At 39.0% G+C, this 18,174-nt stretch overlaps 1 protein-coding gene across 32 annotated transcripts in view; it reads left to right on the top strand.

Moving 5' to 3' along the window:
• Positions 1-18,174, top strand: part of LOC109993917 (regulating synaptic membrane exocytosis protein 1) — a 109,859-nt gene that overhangs the window by 22,872 nt on the left and 68,813 nt on the right. For 30 of the 32 annotated variants that reach the window (XM_065959641.1, XM_065959648.1, XM_065959653.1 and 27 more), the window contains 2 exons: positions 10,426-10,636; positions 15,268-15,279. In XM_065959641.1, coding sequence (XP_065815713.1) covers positions 10,426-10,636; positions 15,268-15,279 — 223 coding nt within the window. The remainder of the gene's footprint in view (positions 1-10,425; positions 10,637-15,267; positions 15,280-18,174) is intronic. The other 2 variants (XM_065959655.1, XM_065959645.1) reach the window with 1 other exon arrangement.

Genomic DNA, 18,174 nt, shown 5'->3' with positions numbered 1-18,174 from the left:
ATAATATTAATTTCATTTATGATTCAATTCCTGTTATTGAAGAAGTAAACTGAAGTTTTCATCTAAAATGTCCTTCAGTGTAAAAATACCAACGAGGGATATCCCTGATAAAGTTGATGGTGTGTGTGTGTCCTCATTTGTCCTTGCCAGGTAAAGGTCCGTGCGCTGTCCAGCTTTGAGTTACGGTTCATTGTAACATCTGTCACAGTGCCATAAAGTTTGTCCACATACTCCTCCCCCTCTCCTCCTCTCTCCTCCACCCGTCCTCTCCCTTTTCATTCATCGTCTTTACTCTTCTCTGAATCACCTATATGGCCAATGGTTTATCTCTTTCCTTCATGCTATAGAGCTCCTTTCTTGTCTAAAAACGATCGTAAAAAAGCAGCTATGAGCCTTCACATTCGATGATATGTTCTTTGATTTGTCGTGAACAAAAGCTGCACTCTGTAGTTTATTTTTTTGTTTTCGACTCATCTTGGAGCTAAATATACTCACTAAGAGATCTCATGTACCTGAAAATAGTCACCAACAAATGCACCATTTCCTTCTATTTTAGTAATTACTAAAAAGCGACAATGGCCCAGAAACGTTTCCAAGAAACGATTTAGCCCTTTGTTAAAAATAGATACACTCATCATGACTCATTTTCAAAGATGGACGCACGTCTCTGATGGGAACCGAAGGGCCACACTATAGACTTTAACCGTAATGCTCTTTTTTTTGGATTTGTTTCCACAACGTCAACCTTTCAATGAGTTCAGTGATCAATTTCCACTTCCAAGAATTTTCCTTTGGTTGCATTTTAAACCATATACAACACTCCACTGCGCCTGCTCTCATGGTCGTTTGCATGTTGATGATATAAGGAACGGTGCACATGGACATGAGTTTCTCTCTTTTTATGTGTGTGTGAGTAAGCACACATTTCAAAGTCTTGTATGTTGAATGTTTGTTATGTGCATGTAACTTGAGAAGCTTTGAGATTGCTTGTTAAGCACTAAGGACTTTTAGAGAAGAGGGCCTTTAAAAGATCGCAGCTGAGATGAACCGTTACAGAGGAAAGGGCTGAAATGAAGGTTAGAACGGACGCCAGTTTTAGAAATATAACGATTATTAATTTCAGCTGCAAATCATGCAAAGTTATTGTATAGGGTTTACAGAGTGATTTAAAAATGTCATTTCAGGGTTGCTGGTGAGCTAGTGGTTGGTGTGCATGCTCCATGTGCAGCGGCAGGCGGGCGGGTGGCCCGGGTTTGGGTCCGACCTTTTGCTCTTTTACCGCGTGCCCTTCCCCACTCTCTGTACTCAAATTTATCTCCCTATCCAATATCCTATCTCTATAATACAAGTATAAAAAGCCAAAAAATAAACTTAAAAAAAGTGGTTTCACTCAACTGACGGATAGAGTCACTATTTTAACATTTGAAGATTCCAGTTGGCGTTTCTTTATCCAGTGAATTTTCTTATTCCCGGCGACAGACGGTGGTGCGCTTCTGAAAGTTTGAATGCACAGTCTGTCTTACTTGGAAAACCTCATTTTATTTAACCTGGTTTAAAGTTTCTGGTTAATTCCAAAATGAAAGCAAAAGACACATTGTTGTTGAAAGTTGGTAGATTTTCAAGATGGCCTCATCATGCACAGTGAAGCGCTGGAGATGTTTTCTGTACGAAGGATTTTTAGTATTTCCTTTATGTAATCCAATTTCCTTTGAACATTCTCATAGACAATGCTTAGGGTTTCTTTCTCTATGTGGAGTCCGAGTGGAGAGCTTGTTAGTGCTGCACAGCTTCATGATGAGACACTTTATGTTAATGATGTTTTCTGCAGTGAATCATGGGCCGTTTGTTTAAAATATGTAAGTATGCACCCACATAGACACACACTGGTTTGTTTTTATGTCTTCCAAGAGTGAAGTTTGTGTGCATAAGAAGGAGAAGCTTTTATTCTCACTTTGCTTTAACCTTGTGTCTCACTGCATTTGAATATGGATATCTTCCTGCTTTTTCTTAATGAGCTCGCTTTCTGTTTGTCCTCCTTACTGTACATTTCCTTCTGATCTCTCTCTCTTCCTGTCGAACGGCCTCTTTTCTCCAGCCTGTCTTGTTCTCATAACAATCCCCCCCCCCCCCTCCTCTCCTCATACATATCCTGGCACTGATATTTGATGTGATAAAGGCTTTTTTGTTTTTTTCTCACCGTCAACAGAGAATCTGATGGCTTGTTGTGGTTGGCTGACTTGCAGAGACGTACTTGATATATTTCCTGCTCCTTGTTGTTTGCTTCTACGGAACGTCCTACTTTGTTTGTTGCAAAACACACAAACAAGCCACAAACACACAAGCACACACACGCTCACACACACACATACACCCACACAGAGCAAACACACCCCACTTGTGTTAGATTGTCCGTGAACTACCTGGTTTCTGTTGACTGAAGAGATCAGATCTGGTACTTAGTTTAGCATGTTGTTGAGTGATACGAGGCAAACAGTTAGCATGTTAAGAAAAAATACTTTACACAACATCACACATGACGTAAGAGATTTACCATTGTGGGATGTGACCCAACATTTAAAGTGGGCCGACAGATGGTGGGCTCAATGCAAAATCTTAGTCTGTCTTTTGAGTTGAGGTTTGTTTCTAATTTAAGAGACAGCCTCTGTGTTGTAACTCTGTAAACCATACATTCTAAAGTTTATACAATACAGAAGGATTTACTTGAAACATGCTTATCTTCATAATTCATCTTGTGAAGGGTGAAAAATGAACTCATTACTACCGGTAACTGTCCGTCAAATAACGATCCAGGACACTTTGTAGTCTGCAAATGGAAGAGGAGAGAGGGAAAGGGGGATGAGAGGAGGGAAGACAGATGAATAGGTGAACAATGAAAATACATTACAGGGGAAATATTATGAAAAATCCACTTTTACAGTGTTTTTGAACTTATATTTGCCTGATATAATGTGAAATAAACCTATCCAGTCCTTTGTTTGTGGTCTGCATAAGTCTTACAACACAGAGAAAAATGCTCTGTTTCAAATGTCTCCTTGTGATGTCACAGTGGGATTCTGGTCACAAACCTCCTCTGGTGCTTGATTCATGTTATATTCTGACCAAAGCACAGAACAGATGTTTCATTTAGACCACAGGGGACTGTTTGAAAAGACAGAAAAGGGCTATAATATGTCCTCTTTAAAAAAAAGTGGAGAAAGGGAGGGGGAAAAGGAATAGAGGTCAACACATAACGTAACATAGTCAAGACAGATCCACAAAGACCACACTTGCAACTTCCCAGATACCCAACAACCATCAGCAACTATAAACATCAAAAACCAACATTTAATCAGGGTCAAACGATTACTGCCCTGCATGCCGTGTTGCGCTTATTTTGTCCAAAGTGTTGTTCATGTGTTGTACATTGTTTTTGTGTTTGATGTAATATTTTGATCACAAGAGTACATCACCACTACCTCAAACACATAGTATAGTATTAATATTTCTATGTATATCTTTATTTTTTTCACTTTTTATTCAATGCTACTTTTTCAAAAGTAAAAGTTTTAAGAGTTTTAAGAGTGTTTAAGTTAAAGTTCAGTCGCAAAATTTCAACAGTTAATGCTAATTAATCACATCTTTAATTGACCCTTCGTTTGTCCTTTTCATTCCTTTGTTGAAGTTTTATTTTAAACATGCCTCTTTTTTTAATCAAGATGAGCGAGTAGACCAAACAGGAAGAAAAGTAGACCCAAAGTTAATAATGTGCTATGAGGTAAGGAAAGTACAAATATAAAGGAAAAAGAAACCTGGCAAGAGAAGACGGGCAGCAGAACTGGAACGTAAAGGTTTTAAAATATAATCTTCAAACCTGATGAACCCAATGACAGAATGAGGATAAAGACAGGAGAGTAATAAGATGCAGTGAGGGTGAGCGAGTGTATCCCTGGATGCTTCTTGTATTAAGTGTAGTTACATCGAGCCAATAAGGATTTATTCAACCTAATACCAATAAAAGCTATTTTGGATGAAGGCCACCTATCGTCAACAGTAGAGCCTTTAAAATAACAAGTCAATACAAATAATCTTAATAAGAAGCAAAACAGAACCCTTCATCTTCATGTTGAATCTCAAACCTTTAGAAAACAAGATTGATTAAGAAGTAAGAGTCCATGTTTTTTCTTTTTTAAACAACCAGACTCCAATGATAAAACGAGTAAAATGATCTTTCAGGATTCGGGAGCTGATAGACTTTTACTTCTCTGATCATGTACATTCTTTGAGTTATTCTTTGTGAAGGGCCTTTCAGATTAGGTTACAGAGCTGAAGGGGTGCGCACACACAACCAAAAAGCAACGGCACCCGTTGCCAAGGGACTGAAACAACAGTCGGGAAAAGAGCTACTTTTTGAACAAGCAGTATTTGTTTCTGTCCACTAAGTAGACAACTCTGATCTTTCTTCTGCTGAAGAGGAGGAGACGAGCAGCACAGAGTGTCTGTTCATTAAATCCTCAGGGCAAGACAGGAGCTGGAGTTTTTCAAACTAGATATTTCTCTGCGATGTGCCTGTAGGTCTGTAAAATAGAGCTCAGGAACGTGGGACACCGTTTGTTGTGATCTGATCTTCCCTCCTATTGGACGCGCAGAGGTGACGTCAGAGAGCGCTGCGCCCGAGTTAAAAATTCTCTTAACTTCCGTGAAGGGCACAAGAACGGCAAGCAGGACCCTCAGCTGCGCTCAACTTGGCGCAGATACGCTTTTGCATGGAGCAACACAATAGACAATGAATGGGATTTATAGCGGCATGTAGTGCCCACCGCGTCATATCTGAAAGGCCCTTTAGGCAAATCATTTGTTAGAAAACATTATTTTTGATCCAAACCAACCATTAAAAAGTATCACAAGAACAAAACAAGCCAACAAATTGAGCCAGCGTTACCAGCTACACCTGTGGGTCCTTTGAGGTGAAAACACTGTTTTCTGTCAATGGTAGAAGCGGGCCTCTTCATTGTTTCGGTTTTAAAAGGATTTTACCTTAAGAGGTTATAAATAATTTTTACCCCAAAATGTGAACCAGTATGGAACAGGTTTTTTCAATCAGAATCCCTATGAACCCTGCACGTCCTCTGCCCAAAAGCAAGAATGTAGAATATGACACCTGTTTGCTTTTTACTGCCTTGATTAATTAATATCTCGGAGTTATTTTTTGTCACCAAGGCTTGTTTTGGATCAATACTACTGTACCCTTTTAAAAACTCACAATTAACACAATAACAACACAAATTCTCAAAGACACAGCAGAAGACCTGAGTCCTGTGAGGTTAAAATACTGTTTTTATCATATCGAGTAGAGAGTGGAGAGTGACATGCAGGAAAGGAGCCACAGGTTGGACCCGACCCCGGGCCACCCGCCCAAGAGGACCACAGCCTCTGCATGTAGGGCGCACGCATTAGACCACTAAGGCTATTGGCGCGCTGCAGGGTCTTGTGGTTATTAAGAGACCTATGTAACATTTGTTTCAGGTTTTTAAAGGATGCTACCTCAACATCAGACATTTAAACCTCAAAATGTGAAAACGTGTGGAAGAGGCTTTAGCTTAATTCCTCTAAACAAGCCTGTAGGACTGGTTCATTATTCAATAAACAGCCCTGCACATCAGTCCCACTGGCTCCATATAACGAGCATGTAGACTGTATAATAGTCTATCTTAACTAGCAGTTGGGACAGTCACAGTGTGAGTGGTGGATCAGGAAGTAAATCCTGCCGTGCTGCAGCAGCAGGTGACCTCACCCTGACCTTTGGCTATTGCTCCCAGGAAGTGTGTGTGTGTGTGTGTGTGTGGGGGGGGGGGGGGGGGGGGGGCAGGTGTTAACATTTCCTCACTGGGTCCTTAGGGTCTCTGAAGGGTTCTTATCAGGGTGTATTTAGTTTGTACCGATGAACACAAAGAGCAATGTGGACTAAACGACTGGATGTAGGACTTCTTTTTTTCTGGCCTCAACTGCTGGGATTTGTAGTTTTTTAAAGGCTGAGCTGATGGGGGAGGAGGCTGAATCACTGACCCCTAGTCTGTAAGTAAACTGGTCCTGCAGTCAGAGAAAGTGATATGCTTTAGTATCTTATCAGATGAAATGCTCCTCACTCTGTTTGATTGATGGTTGAATGACGGAGCAGAGATTTACTGTGAGGAGCTCAGAGCTGGGATTCCAACTTGTAGTCCAACATGTCCCAGCTAGCTTTACCTTACATTGTGAAAAACTGCTCTCCATAGTCCTGCATTGTTCTATTCATCTTGTCACACTCGTGCATTATTATTATTATATTATTATACATTGTGCATTATAACAGATATAGTGTTAGATGCATATTGGGACTTTTAGACTACCTCTTAATTGAGAGGAAGAATTTCATATTTGGTCTTGTTTTTCACAAAATGTTGCTAAAAAGTTGAATTATTTACACACATAAGGTCACTACTTTTTCCTGCAGTTCTTCAGTAAAGGATTTCTCTCTATATATTTGGTCTGGATTGGATATTTATCATTAATATGACGTTATTTTCTGATCTAGTCTAGACCTTTTTACTTTTCGTCATTATTTGTTAAGTTGATGTCCAAAGAGTGCATGACCGACTACCTCTTAAAATAATTCTACACTTTCATTACTACTTTCAAAATAACAGAAATAGTAATTAATCACATTTTTGTTCTCATTATTTTGTCTGTCTTATTTGTTGCAACATTTTTTCAAAGTTTACTTAAAATTAGATTTTAAATTATGATTTATTGTTGGTTTTAAATTGTTGTTTTAGTTTTTAAGATTTGGGGAAAGTTGAAACATGCTATTATAGGAGCACTTTACCTTTATGACCTATAACGCAGAGTTTTATATTGGTAAGATTTCAAGTGCAAACACTATTTAATCCTGTCGCTCTACTCCTCTCATCTCTCTTTTTTTTAATAATTTCATATTCTGTCTCCTCCTCTTCTCTCCTTCTGTGACTTCTCTCCTTTTACGTTTTTGCCATTTCATATAAAGAGTTAGAATAGTAAGAAGAGTTTTGTTGGGTAGTTTTCTTTGACATGAATGAAAAATGTTGGACTTTTGACTCAGTTTGAGGCTCTGAGGCAGCTTATTATTTTTCATTGGATCATGGTGTTAAAGGGAAATTCTGCAGATTTCAATCTTCCCTTTCTGAGATGGATAAATAAGAAAACAGAATCCCAGGGAAACGCAAAATCAAACATGATACACGATGGGCGTAATTCGTTGCCCACATTAAAGATAATATTACGATACAGTGATTCTATAATAAATAATCAGACAAGACAATCATATTACAATACTAAGATATTAACAACTGAATAATACAAATTGTAAGTTTCTCCTCTTATCATGCTTCTTTTCTTAACTTTTCACTGCTGTCTTCTTCTCCTTTTATCCTGCTGTCAACTTCTTCTTTGGCTTATTAACTTTTATTCAGTCAGCCTAATTTATGAAATTAAAATAAATAAATGAAATAATCGCATGTTTGAGGAGTCATGAAGTAGTGATGCAGTGAGTCAAATTAGCAGGGTTTAAAAAAAATGAAAAAAAATAAATGTAGCACCAGCCATTCCACTTTTGTATGACACGAGCCCAGAGAACAACATGCTCTATAGAGTTTTGGTCCCACCAAGATGAACGGTGTGAAACACCTTCAGTTGTTGTAAATGTTCTCCTTGGGGCGATGCATACAAATGTGTTGTACTTCCAGCACCGCTGCAGGAGTTTGATGGAAGTGTTGGCCTGGAAGAACTAGGACTCTGTTTAACATGCGATGCTATAAATGCTGTTTTGACTGACTCCAGCATTCAGCTCTGTTTATACTGAATATGACAAAATATAGCAGCTGAGTAAGGCAGGGGATGCAGCAGAAATGCATCCTGGGACACGTAGGCAATGCTGTAACAGATAAGAGCTGGAGAACTCAGCTTTCTCTGTCAGATTTCTTTTACTTTAGTTGACTACATTTATAATCAATACTGCGACAGAAACCATGGAGGAAATTCCCTTACCCCCCAAAAGAACAATATGTCACTTTCTATAACTTAAATAGTAGTTTTAAAGGTCGCACTATAACTTTCATTGTCTCTTACTTGCCTTATCGCCTGTTAACTGCAGTTTGTAACTTTACAGCACTACAGTTTACCCATCAGCCTTCAGCTACAGAGCAGCCAGTTAGCACGTCTCTGTGCTGTTTGATATGACGACCGAGGCTAAGAGAAAGAGTACGGTGACAGATGAAGCTAAGAGGAGAAAAAGAGAAAGTGACTGAGCAAGAAGCAGAGTGAAGTGAACACCCCTGCAGATATTATTCAGAAAAGATTTCGACGTAACGTTTGGCTGTATTGTTAGCAGTGTCATCGTCGTCTCATGTTTAGCAGCTTTAGAGGTGCGGAAAGTCCTCTAACTCAAGTGATACCTCAAGTTTGCTCACAATTAAATAAATAAATCTCTCTTAAGCCAAAAAGTTGGCTCTCTCATTGCGGATCTTCAGGATAGCTTTGTAAGTTCAGAAACCGTGCAAACCAATTTCAACCAGTTAAATACACTTCTCGAATATACTCCACCTGCAAACATCAGACTAAAGAGTTATTCTTGTGCAAAATCAGGTAATATTACTCTACCTTCTTGGTCAACGTGTTTAGCTTCTTGCATGTCTTTGTCGGCTTTGCACCTTCTGCTTGTAAACAAACATTGTTGTCTGACTGGTATAGCTGTAACAGCACTATGTGTCTCACGACAGTGCAGTTACAGTTAGAAACCTGCAGTGGGCACTAAAGATAACCAAACCAAATTCCTACTTATTGTTGCTTTAAGTGAGCATGTCTGAGGACCTAAGGGGTCTCCTCTCTGTTTGATCTTCATGGCTTTTTAAGCCAATACTTCTTTATACTCCAGTCTCCTCTCTCTCCCTCTCTTCCCTTTATTTCTTTCCTCATGTCTTTTCTTCTTCTCGCTCCTTTTCTTTTCCAATCTGCATACCGTTCTCTCCTCCTTCTTTTATCGTCTTTATAGTTCCTTAACTCTGTTATTTATCATCCCTTGCTGTCTTTACTTGCCTTTCTTATGCTTCCCCATTTTTTAATGCTTATAAAAGGATGCATGGACAGAATATGTTAGATAATCTTGTTAAGCGCCATCTGTAAATTATTATGCGTTTTTTCAGACACCTGCCTGCTCAGATGAGAGTCAGGAAAAAGCAACCCGACTAAATCAAATAAGAATACCCAGTGTGTCCTCTCAGCCCGTCAGCTCCTCTCTGGTCTGTTTCCCCTCTATTTGCTCCCTCCTCAATCTCCACAGTGTGAAATCCAATTAATCAACATACTGTAACGCCTTAGATAAAAACAATACTCTTCTCCTTTCTTTCCCACATCGATCTGAGGAGTTTCTTGAGTCGGCAAAGCGGTCTGAAACACAAGCACACACGAAAAAAGTTGATAGCACCAAAACACAAACAATTCAGAGAGAGTGGTGATATCGACTGGACTTAATGCAACGACTGTCTCCTTCATCCTCTGGTTTCACTTCACTTCTGCTTTGCTTTCTTTATTTATGTGTTCATACAATGGAATTGTACATTGTAATGTATGTACTATTTGATTTTTAGCGTCCAACTCCACATTACATAGCCTGTTCAGTTCTGGTCAGTGATCATTCTTGCATTTTCTCCTTTCTTGTTGTTGCTTGTCTGCAATGACTGTCCATTAAAACTGAGAAAGCAGTCTGTTAGCACGTTTGTTAAAATCCATTGGTTCAGTCAATTTCTACTGCGTCTTTCAACCTGTATGTCACTTTCATGTGATTTCACCCCCTACCTTTTAATGCAAGTACAGACTACTAAAGAGGATACAGTTTGATATCTTGCATAGGCAGCCTTAGGCTTGGGTGAGCCCTGATGTTGGTATGCACTTTAAACTAATCAACTAGTTAACTCATAGGCATCTTCAGCTGTACTTATTGCTTGAAGCTTTTTAAAGAAGAAAATGTCATCACTGCAGGCTCTCAACTTTTTATGCTTACCTGTAAAATATCAAAAGCTTTACCATGTTGATGTTTTCACATCAATATGTAGCATTTATAGCATCTATAGATACATGAGGGTAAAAAACACTATCACACATTAGCAACACCCACACCCATTACTTTTAATGTAAGTTTATGCAAGTGTCAACATGTCTCTCGTACTTTTGTTATACTACAGTAATTCACTTTACTTAAACTCATATGCATGCTCTTCTTCTTGTCTTTCTTCCCGCTGCAGCACTTGAATTTCCCCACTGGGGATCAATAACGAATGATCATATCTTAACCTAAGAGCACAATCATCTACCAAAGATACCAAATATTCATGTTTCCCTCCTGCCTTTTTTTTGCAGAGGTATCCAGCAGCAGTTGTCCAGCTACAGGGAGACGGTGATCCGGCAGGCCTCGGTGGCAGCGAGCTCGGCCGTTCATCGGGATGACGCGCCAACCTGCGGCATCTGTCGCAAGACCAAGTTTGCAGACGGCTGTGGGAGCCTGTGCTCGTACTGCAAGACCAAGTTCTGCGCCCGCTGTGGGGGGAGGGTCTCTCTACGATCAAATACGGTAATTTAAACTAAATTTTTTTCCTGAATCTGCCACTGGTGATCTCCTAGTTTGACATGTGTTGACTCTGAAGCCGTCAGGATACAACTCACAGTATTTTCCTATAACAACACAGTCAGCACCTCATGACCTGTTGTTGGGATCATTATCACCATGGTAGAGATCAACAGATCCTTTTGGGGTTTTATTGGAAATGGGATCAGGGTGATCACTTTTTATTTTTTTATTTTACCAGGTAGTCTCATAGAGATTTTGTAAGCTCTTTTTCAAGAGAGACCTGTGTACATCAGTGGGGGCTTGCACTCTACTTTGTGTTGATTCGTGTTGACTTCCCCCCAAAAGGAAAAGCATATGGAGTCACAAACTGACAAAAAGTATTTGAAGTGTTAAACCAGTCAGAAACTGAAACCATGCAAAATAATGTTTGTTTTAATTATTAAAAATATGTGTTATAGTTAGCTTTAAGGTAATGCTTTAACCTCTAATAAGAAATCTTACATGGTTATTTTACATTAACTGAAAAGTTATTTAAGTCTTTAATTTATTTGTACTGGGTCATTTTATGCTCCCTCTTTGCAGGAAAATGAAATGTTTCCTCTCTGTTGCAGTTTTTTTTATCATAGACATTTCAATTTTTTCTCATGCTAATTTGAGCGTGGGTACAAGTGAGTCATTGCCAAGAAATAATGAAAAACAGTTTATCTTTTCATTTTGTTTTTGAGATTTGAATTATAGTGATGTGAAAAATTAAGTTGAAACACTGTGAGGAAAGTTAAGCTTTTTAATAAACACCCAAATGTTAAACTTTGATTATAAATCAATTTATGAGATGAAATAAATTAGAGGAGAATTTTTTTTTCAACAGAGGATGAGGAAATTTTGACATTTGGATTTAAATCACAACATTTCAATTCCAATTGAATCATAGGCACGTTGTCCTTATCCTCACCATACAATTATCTCAAGTAGAGGTCAGGGGGAAAACCCACACAATTATTTCCTTTTTCTTTTTACTTAATGACTGAAAACAAAAAGAGAAGAAAAATGGCTTCCCCAACATGATTTCATAAACAATTATTTAGGAAACATTCAATGACATGTTTGAATTTTGAGTTCATCTTTCACTATTTGGATCTTTTGGGGCTCCATCTTGAATATTCTACTCACATATTTCATTTTAATGCATGATATCTAGTAGTCTGAACTTGGTGTGTTTTTATGAATTGGTCATGAAGGAAAGATTTCTCGTTGTGTCCGGTCTCTGCTACTCTTTTATAGCACATACAGCTGTTCTACTGTCGACCAATCAGTGTACATCGGGGCCTCAGGTGTTGGAGCTCAGGTGGAGGTGTTGAGCCGTGTTTGAAAAGCAAGTGTATAGTATGCTCTAGATGTGTGTAGATATATAGTGTATGTGGGCTGTGTGTGTGCGACTGTGTATTTATGTGTGTGTGTGTGTGTGTGAATATGATAGGCGCCTGCGTGTGTGTTTGCCTGTGTGTGTGTGACCCAGGCAGGAGCTGGTAAAGGTTAATTGGGCATTAGACTGAGCTGTGGACAAAGGGGGTGGTCTCCTACTCCGTCTCCGTATCCCAGGGGTCCGGAGGTGCCCTATACACACACAGCAGGGTGTATGTGTGTGTGTGTGTGTGTGTGTGTGTGTGTGTGCGTGTGTGTGCGTGTGTGTGTGTGTGTGTGTGTGTGTGTGTGTGTGTTGGCATCGCGAGTCTTCCACTGAAATAAGTGACGTCCCCTCTCCCCCTCTCTCCCCCTCCCTTGCATCGCCAGGGTGACATTTAATGACCCCACACACGCACAAACACACACACTCTAAAGTGCACCCTAATGACTAACATGGGGAGAGTTCAGCTGTGGGGTCCTGGGTGCTGTGTTGGGGGCGGGCCGCAGCTGCATTCAGTGAGAGAAGGTCTTGGAAAGGTGAAATTTGCTACTGTAAAAAACACACGTTAAAAAAAAAGAAACCATTGATGACTTATTCTGAACATCTGAATACGTTGTGATGTCGACAATAACTTTCCAAATAAAGCTGAACTTTCAGTTTCAGGTCCGGATAGAAAAAAGATTACATTAAATCACATTAAATTGTAAGCTCGAATAATTGTCTCTTTTCAAACATTAACTTTTTTTTTTATAAACATATTTTAATATATATATATATTTTATTATATGTAAAATATATGCATGTAGCAAAAGTATGACATAAAACAACCCTCCACAAAATAGAACATGTGGCAGTACATCAATAACACAAGAATAATAAAGTAATTTGTACAATACAAATGAAAAAATAAACAAGTGAAATAATAAACATAAACAGTCACATGACATGACACATTTCTCGCACTAGTAACAGTTCACAATCATGCTTTCAATACATTGTCCAAGTCAGCATTTTTTACAAATTCCACAAAAACCTCCCAAATTTTACCAAATTCTGAAGCTTTCTTCCTAACTATATTATGTAAGTTTATAGTTTATAGTTTTTCAAGAGCCAGACTTGCTGATAATTCTTTTAACCAACGTCCAAGAGAGGGACTACATACATTTTTCCAACAGAGCGCAATTGAACGCCCCGCCTGTAATAAACATAGGTCTACCATTACCCTCTCTCTTTTAGAAAGAGTACAGTCATCAGGAAACAGACTAAATATGCACATAGCTTAGGACTTAACGATATATCTGAGAGATAAGAGATAACACAGACCTCCAACATTTTTGGATCTCGGCACATTCCCACAAGCAGTGAAATAGAGTGCCACGGTGTGAACTGCACTTATAACACAGGTCAGGAATATGAGGATCAAACTTGTTCAATTTTACTGGAGTAATGTTAGTCCTCATTAACCAGTTATAGTGTAATTAACTTTTTAAATACAACCAGAAAAAAAAAACATTTGGGGAAGTTTTTAAATCTTCACAATGAATCAAACAAGCTTGAATTCAAATTGTCAAGAATAAAAACTAACTTATAGGGTTAGTGTTAGGTAAAAAAGGAAATCTCAGCACAAATGTGATAAAAGTTTTCCTCCTCTCATTTGTTTTCTTATTGCTGGCCTTCACACTCCTCTGTTCAAAACAGTCGTGTTTGTGTCATTGAATTTAAGAATATTTCAACATATAACAACTAATTACTTAGCTGAAGGTAAGACGCAGGATCAAACAGATCGCCTGCCTCTCTGAAGAAAAAGACATACCATTACCAGCGAACACCCGCTGTATGAAAACTGCTCTCAATCAGAAACGTACAACCTTGGCTGTCATTTTCCGACATGTTACCAGACTCCCAGTGCTGGACCAGTGGAAAATCCTTATCCTTATCATGGCGAGGATTTCCCTAACACTAACTCGTGTGCACGTTCTCTCAAGTGAGCATTACAGATGATATTAGTATTGTTGAACTTTTGACGACACCTGCTTTTAGGCACCATGCTTTACGCTAACGCTGTTTGCCACTCATCTCCAAATCTGCGTCTCATTTTTGCATTTCATTTTCATTCTGTATAAAAGTTCAACACAAGTGGTACTGTGCAAACATTAGGAAATGTACTGGTTGTGGCTGTCATGCCGGATCCTGTAAAGAGAAACAACTCTCAATAAGCTGAATCTTTTAGGTTCTAGTTTCTTGCTAAGCTAGGCTAATACCCACCAGGCTCAAGCTACACAGCCGTGAGAGTGGAATCAATCACAACTTCCATCCTGATATGATCATCTATGACTTCATTGGACAACTAAATGAGTGTTGCAGATGTCACAGTCTGCCATGACTGAGATTTACAATGAGACGAGATGTTAGCAATCAATCAATCTTTATTAGTGCTGAAGACACTTTACAAAAGAGCTGGTAAAAGACCTTTACTCTTTGTTATATAATCTACAAAGAGCCAACATTAATCCAGCAGGAGCACTAAGCAACATTTAGCAAAGTTACAGTGGGAAGAAAAAACGTCCTTTAAGAGGCAGAAACCTTGAGCAGAAGCAGACTCATGATGAACAGTCGTCTGCTGAAACAGTGTTGGGGTTGGAAAATGGGATAGAGGGAGATGCAGGAAGAAGAAGATACCAGAGCAACAACAACAACAATGTATAATATAGATTTAAAGCTGCAATGTAAATAATATTGGTAAGAGTAGTATTTGCAGTAACAGTTAAGTGTGATAGTAGACGGATCAGTCTGATGTTTGCAGCTGTAAGGACTGATTATCAGAGATAGGATTTAACCACTGAACTCTTTCAGAAATGTAAACGAATTGGCCAACATGTATATATTTTATTTTCTATAACTTGATGACATCGATCAAAGGTTCCACCTTGTATTGAAGACAGGAAAAATGTAGATCATTGAATATAAATAAAGATAGATAACGATGGATGATGACACCCTTATCAGTCGTCACATCCCTTTTTTTTTTAAAGATTGACATTTCTCAGACTGCTGATTCACTCTTTGTTTGTAAAGTACTTTAAATATTAACTCTCTGTTTGTTGGACAGTAAAGTGTGTTTGTTGCTGGTAGGACTGTAGGGTCATTACCATGCTCTCAGATATCATCTTTTTCTCACATTCTCTCTGTCTTTCTTTTTATTTTACATAAATGGCTGACTTGGCTGCAGGAGGACAAAGTGGTGAGTGCTGTGTTTTCTCTTTTCTTTTCTGACCACATAATTCTGCTTGCAACCTGCAAGACAATCTGTCTTTACAGGTTCAGATTGAATGTATGCTTGTGTGGCTTCAGTTCTTTTTTTTTTTTGCCAATCCATGTGTCCATCATTATAACAAGTGGCACAGGGTTTTATCAGTAGTGGCAGTAGGAGCTGCAGTGATTTAACTGGAAACTGCTTCAATTAAAACATTCTTTTCATACATTTTTCTTTTTGCATACCGCCTGATCTTCCTGCATCATCCAGCATGCACTACATGTAGGGAAATAAACCTGGACTTTAGAGGTAGACCACAAAGACAAAGCAGTACTGCATGAACAATTTTTAGATCTAGCAAGTGAGTAGTTACCGTGTGGGAGGAGGTTGGTGCATGCCAACACTGAGAGGATGTGTAAAACTCACATTAGGAACGTGGTCATTAAACAGACTTAAGATATTAAAATCTACTGGTGGGCGATTTTTAACTGGTTGTGAAACAGACTCAGTTTAATACCGATCCCTCTTTAGCTGTTTTCACCTGCAAACATTTTGAAAATGTCCGAACAGCTTGCTACTGAAATCTTCCTCAGTTACTTATTCACATGTCTCTCATTGTGTGAAGTTGTTCCCTGTCAAATGGAAAGACGATGGGATCTCAGGACTCAATGTATAAAACAATTTCTTCTTTGATTTCAATGCTACGTCTAATTGCATGTGTTCATGGCATCAATAAAGGAGTAGAAAGTAACATGTTGGCAAGGAGAAAAGAGTAAGAAGCAGCCTTATTTTGTGCATGAACATGGTAACGGTCCTGCACCAGTCTCTTGTTGTACGTGTCATCAGCCCTGTCTGCTCGCTCACTCGCGTCGATTCTCCTGAATATTTCCTGCTGCGTTCGGCCATCGGCTCACCCTAACTTCACGCTGAAATTTTTTACGAGGGGGCTTGCAGGAAAGTGTAGTTAAAGTCTTTTATGTTAACCCGGGGATTTCAGGACATTTTCAGGAGTTTTGTGCATGTGTGAGAAGACCACAGGCGACCTATAGAAAACCGGACTGTCAGGGAGAAGACTGACTGGTATAATTAATTTTGAATGTTTGTCCTCACCATTACTAATTAATATTTGGTCAGGATTAAATAAAAGTAATTACAGTGTCCCTCACATCCATTCAAGCTGAAATAATGAAATAATGAGGTAATAGTTTGGAAATGTAAATGCACAGTGTCACAGTGTCATGGCGGCTGCCAGGACAAGACACGTCCCATAACAACTATAAAATTACGGATTTCTCTGGCTTTGATAACTGTTAGAAATATTTGAGGTGATGTAAGTACTCAACAAATATATATAACATAGGTTTAGTAAATTTTTGATTAATTTAGATATTTGAATGTAAACATTGTAATAAAATTCAACATATTATGACATATTATAGCACTATGTAGTTTTGATAGATAAATGTGAAAGTTGAACAGATTCTGTGGTATATGTTCATAACTCTATACACAAACTGTCCTCAGAGGAACATGTGGTCCCTGTACCACTGTTTGAAGATAAAATGCTACACAAGAAGTTATGGTGGGGGGTCCACAACAGTGAAACTGTAACTCTCCCGATAGCTTTTTTTGCTCCAAACAGAGTTCCAGGGACCCAGTTTTTCTTTGAGTAACCTTTGTGTATTCAGTTCAGAAAATAAAGCATAGAATTGTTTCACTTCTCCAACTTTCAAATTTCACTACGAAAACTACATAGTGCACAGGGCAGCTGTGGCTCAGTTGGTAGAGTCGTCGCCTCTCAACCAGAAGGTCGAGGGTTTGATCCCCAGCTGAGCAACATGTCCGTTGTGTCCTTGGGCAAGACACTTAACCCTGTATTGCTCCTGCTGCTTCAGTGGTGGTGTATGAATGGGATTAGTTACTTCTGATGGATGATACTACATAGCAATCACTACCATCAGTGTGTGAATGGGTGGGTGTGACATGTGGTGTAAAAGTACTTTGAGTAGTTGGAAGACTAGAAAAGCGCTATATAAGCTCAAGTCCATTTACCATTTACCTTAAAGGAGTAGAAAGTAAATATGCTATGAAGACGTAGGGAGTCAACGCTATCATAAAGTAAATAAGCAGGTAAAGCAAGAGTATTTGTACTTTGTTTCTTCCCTCCTCTGATGCCAAAGTTTGCTGTTTGTAAACCAAAAGAAATGAAAATGTAAATAAGTATTATTTTTTGCTTCCGTACTACAAACACACAGAAAAGTACAGGAACTCAAAATCCTTTCTATAAGAAGGTGGTTGATTTTCGTCATTTTCCCCGGTTATTTTATGTGTGTGTGGGTCATGCATCTTGTATCATATTTTGTTTGTTTGTATGGCTGTTCATTGTTTTTGTTAACTTTGTAAACTGTGCTGCAGGAAACTGTTGATTAAGAGATTTTCAATATCAGCAGGCGAGATTAAATAAATCACAAAATCAACAATGCCCCCTGAAGTAGTACGTACAGTTAAGATGGATATATAAATGGACACTTGCTTGGTCACCCTATCTGACATGTGTCTTTCGGGTTGTGACACTTAAGTCTTGACTGTATGGCCGTGCTCCATTGCTCCAAAGAAGACTCCCTCCTCGGTCATGTAGCATGGTTAAACAAGAGTTAAGCAGCACCATCGGATATGAGAAGGGGCTCCCGGCGGACATTCCTTTTAACACCTTCCTCTGCTTGTGTAGTTGTGTCAGGTTTAGAACCTTACTTGGCCTTGGCTGACTTCCCTCAGGGCAGCTGCCAAACCGCCACTTTGATGATACTTGGCTGTGCTCGAGCACCACGGCTGTCCGAGAGTGCTTTGGTGTGCTGTACATAGCAGGCTCACTCCCTCGCTAAA

The sequence above is a fragment of the Labrus bergylta genome, chromosome 10 (assembly GCF_963930695.1).
Source record: "Labrus bergylta chromosome 10, fLabBer1.1, whole genome shotgun sequence".
NCBI lineage: Eukaryota > Metazoa > Chordata > Actinopteri > Labriformes > Labridae > Labrus > Labrus bergylta.
Note: the sequence above shows the minus strand (reverse complement) of the source record. Positions and strands in the feature narration are given on the sequence as shown.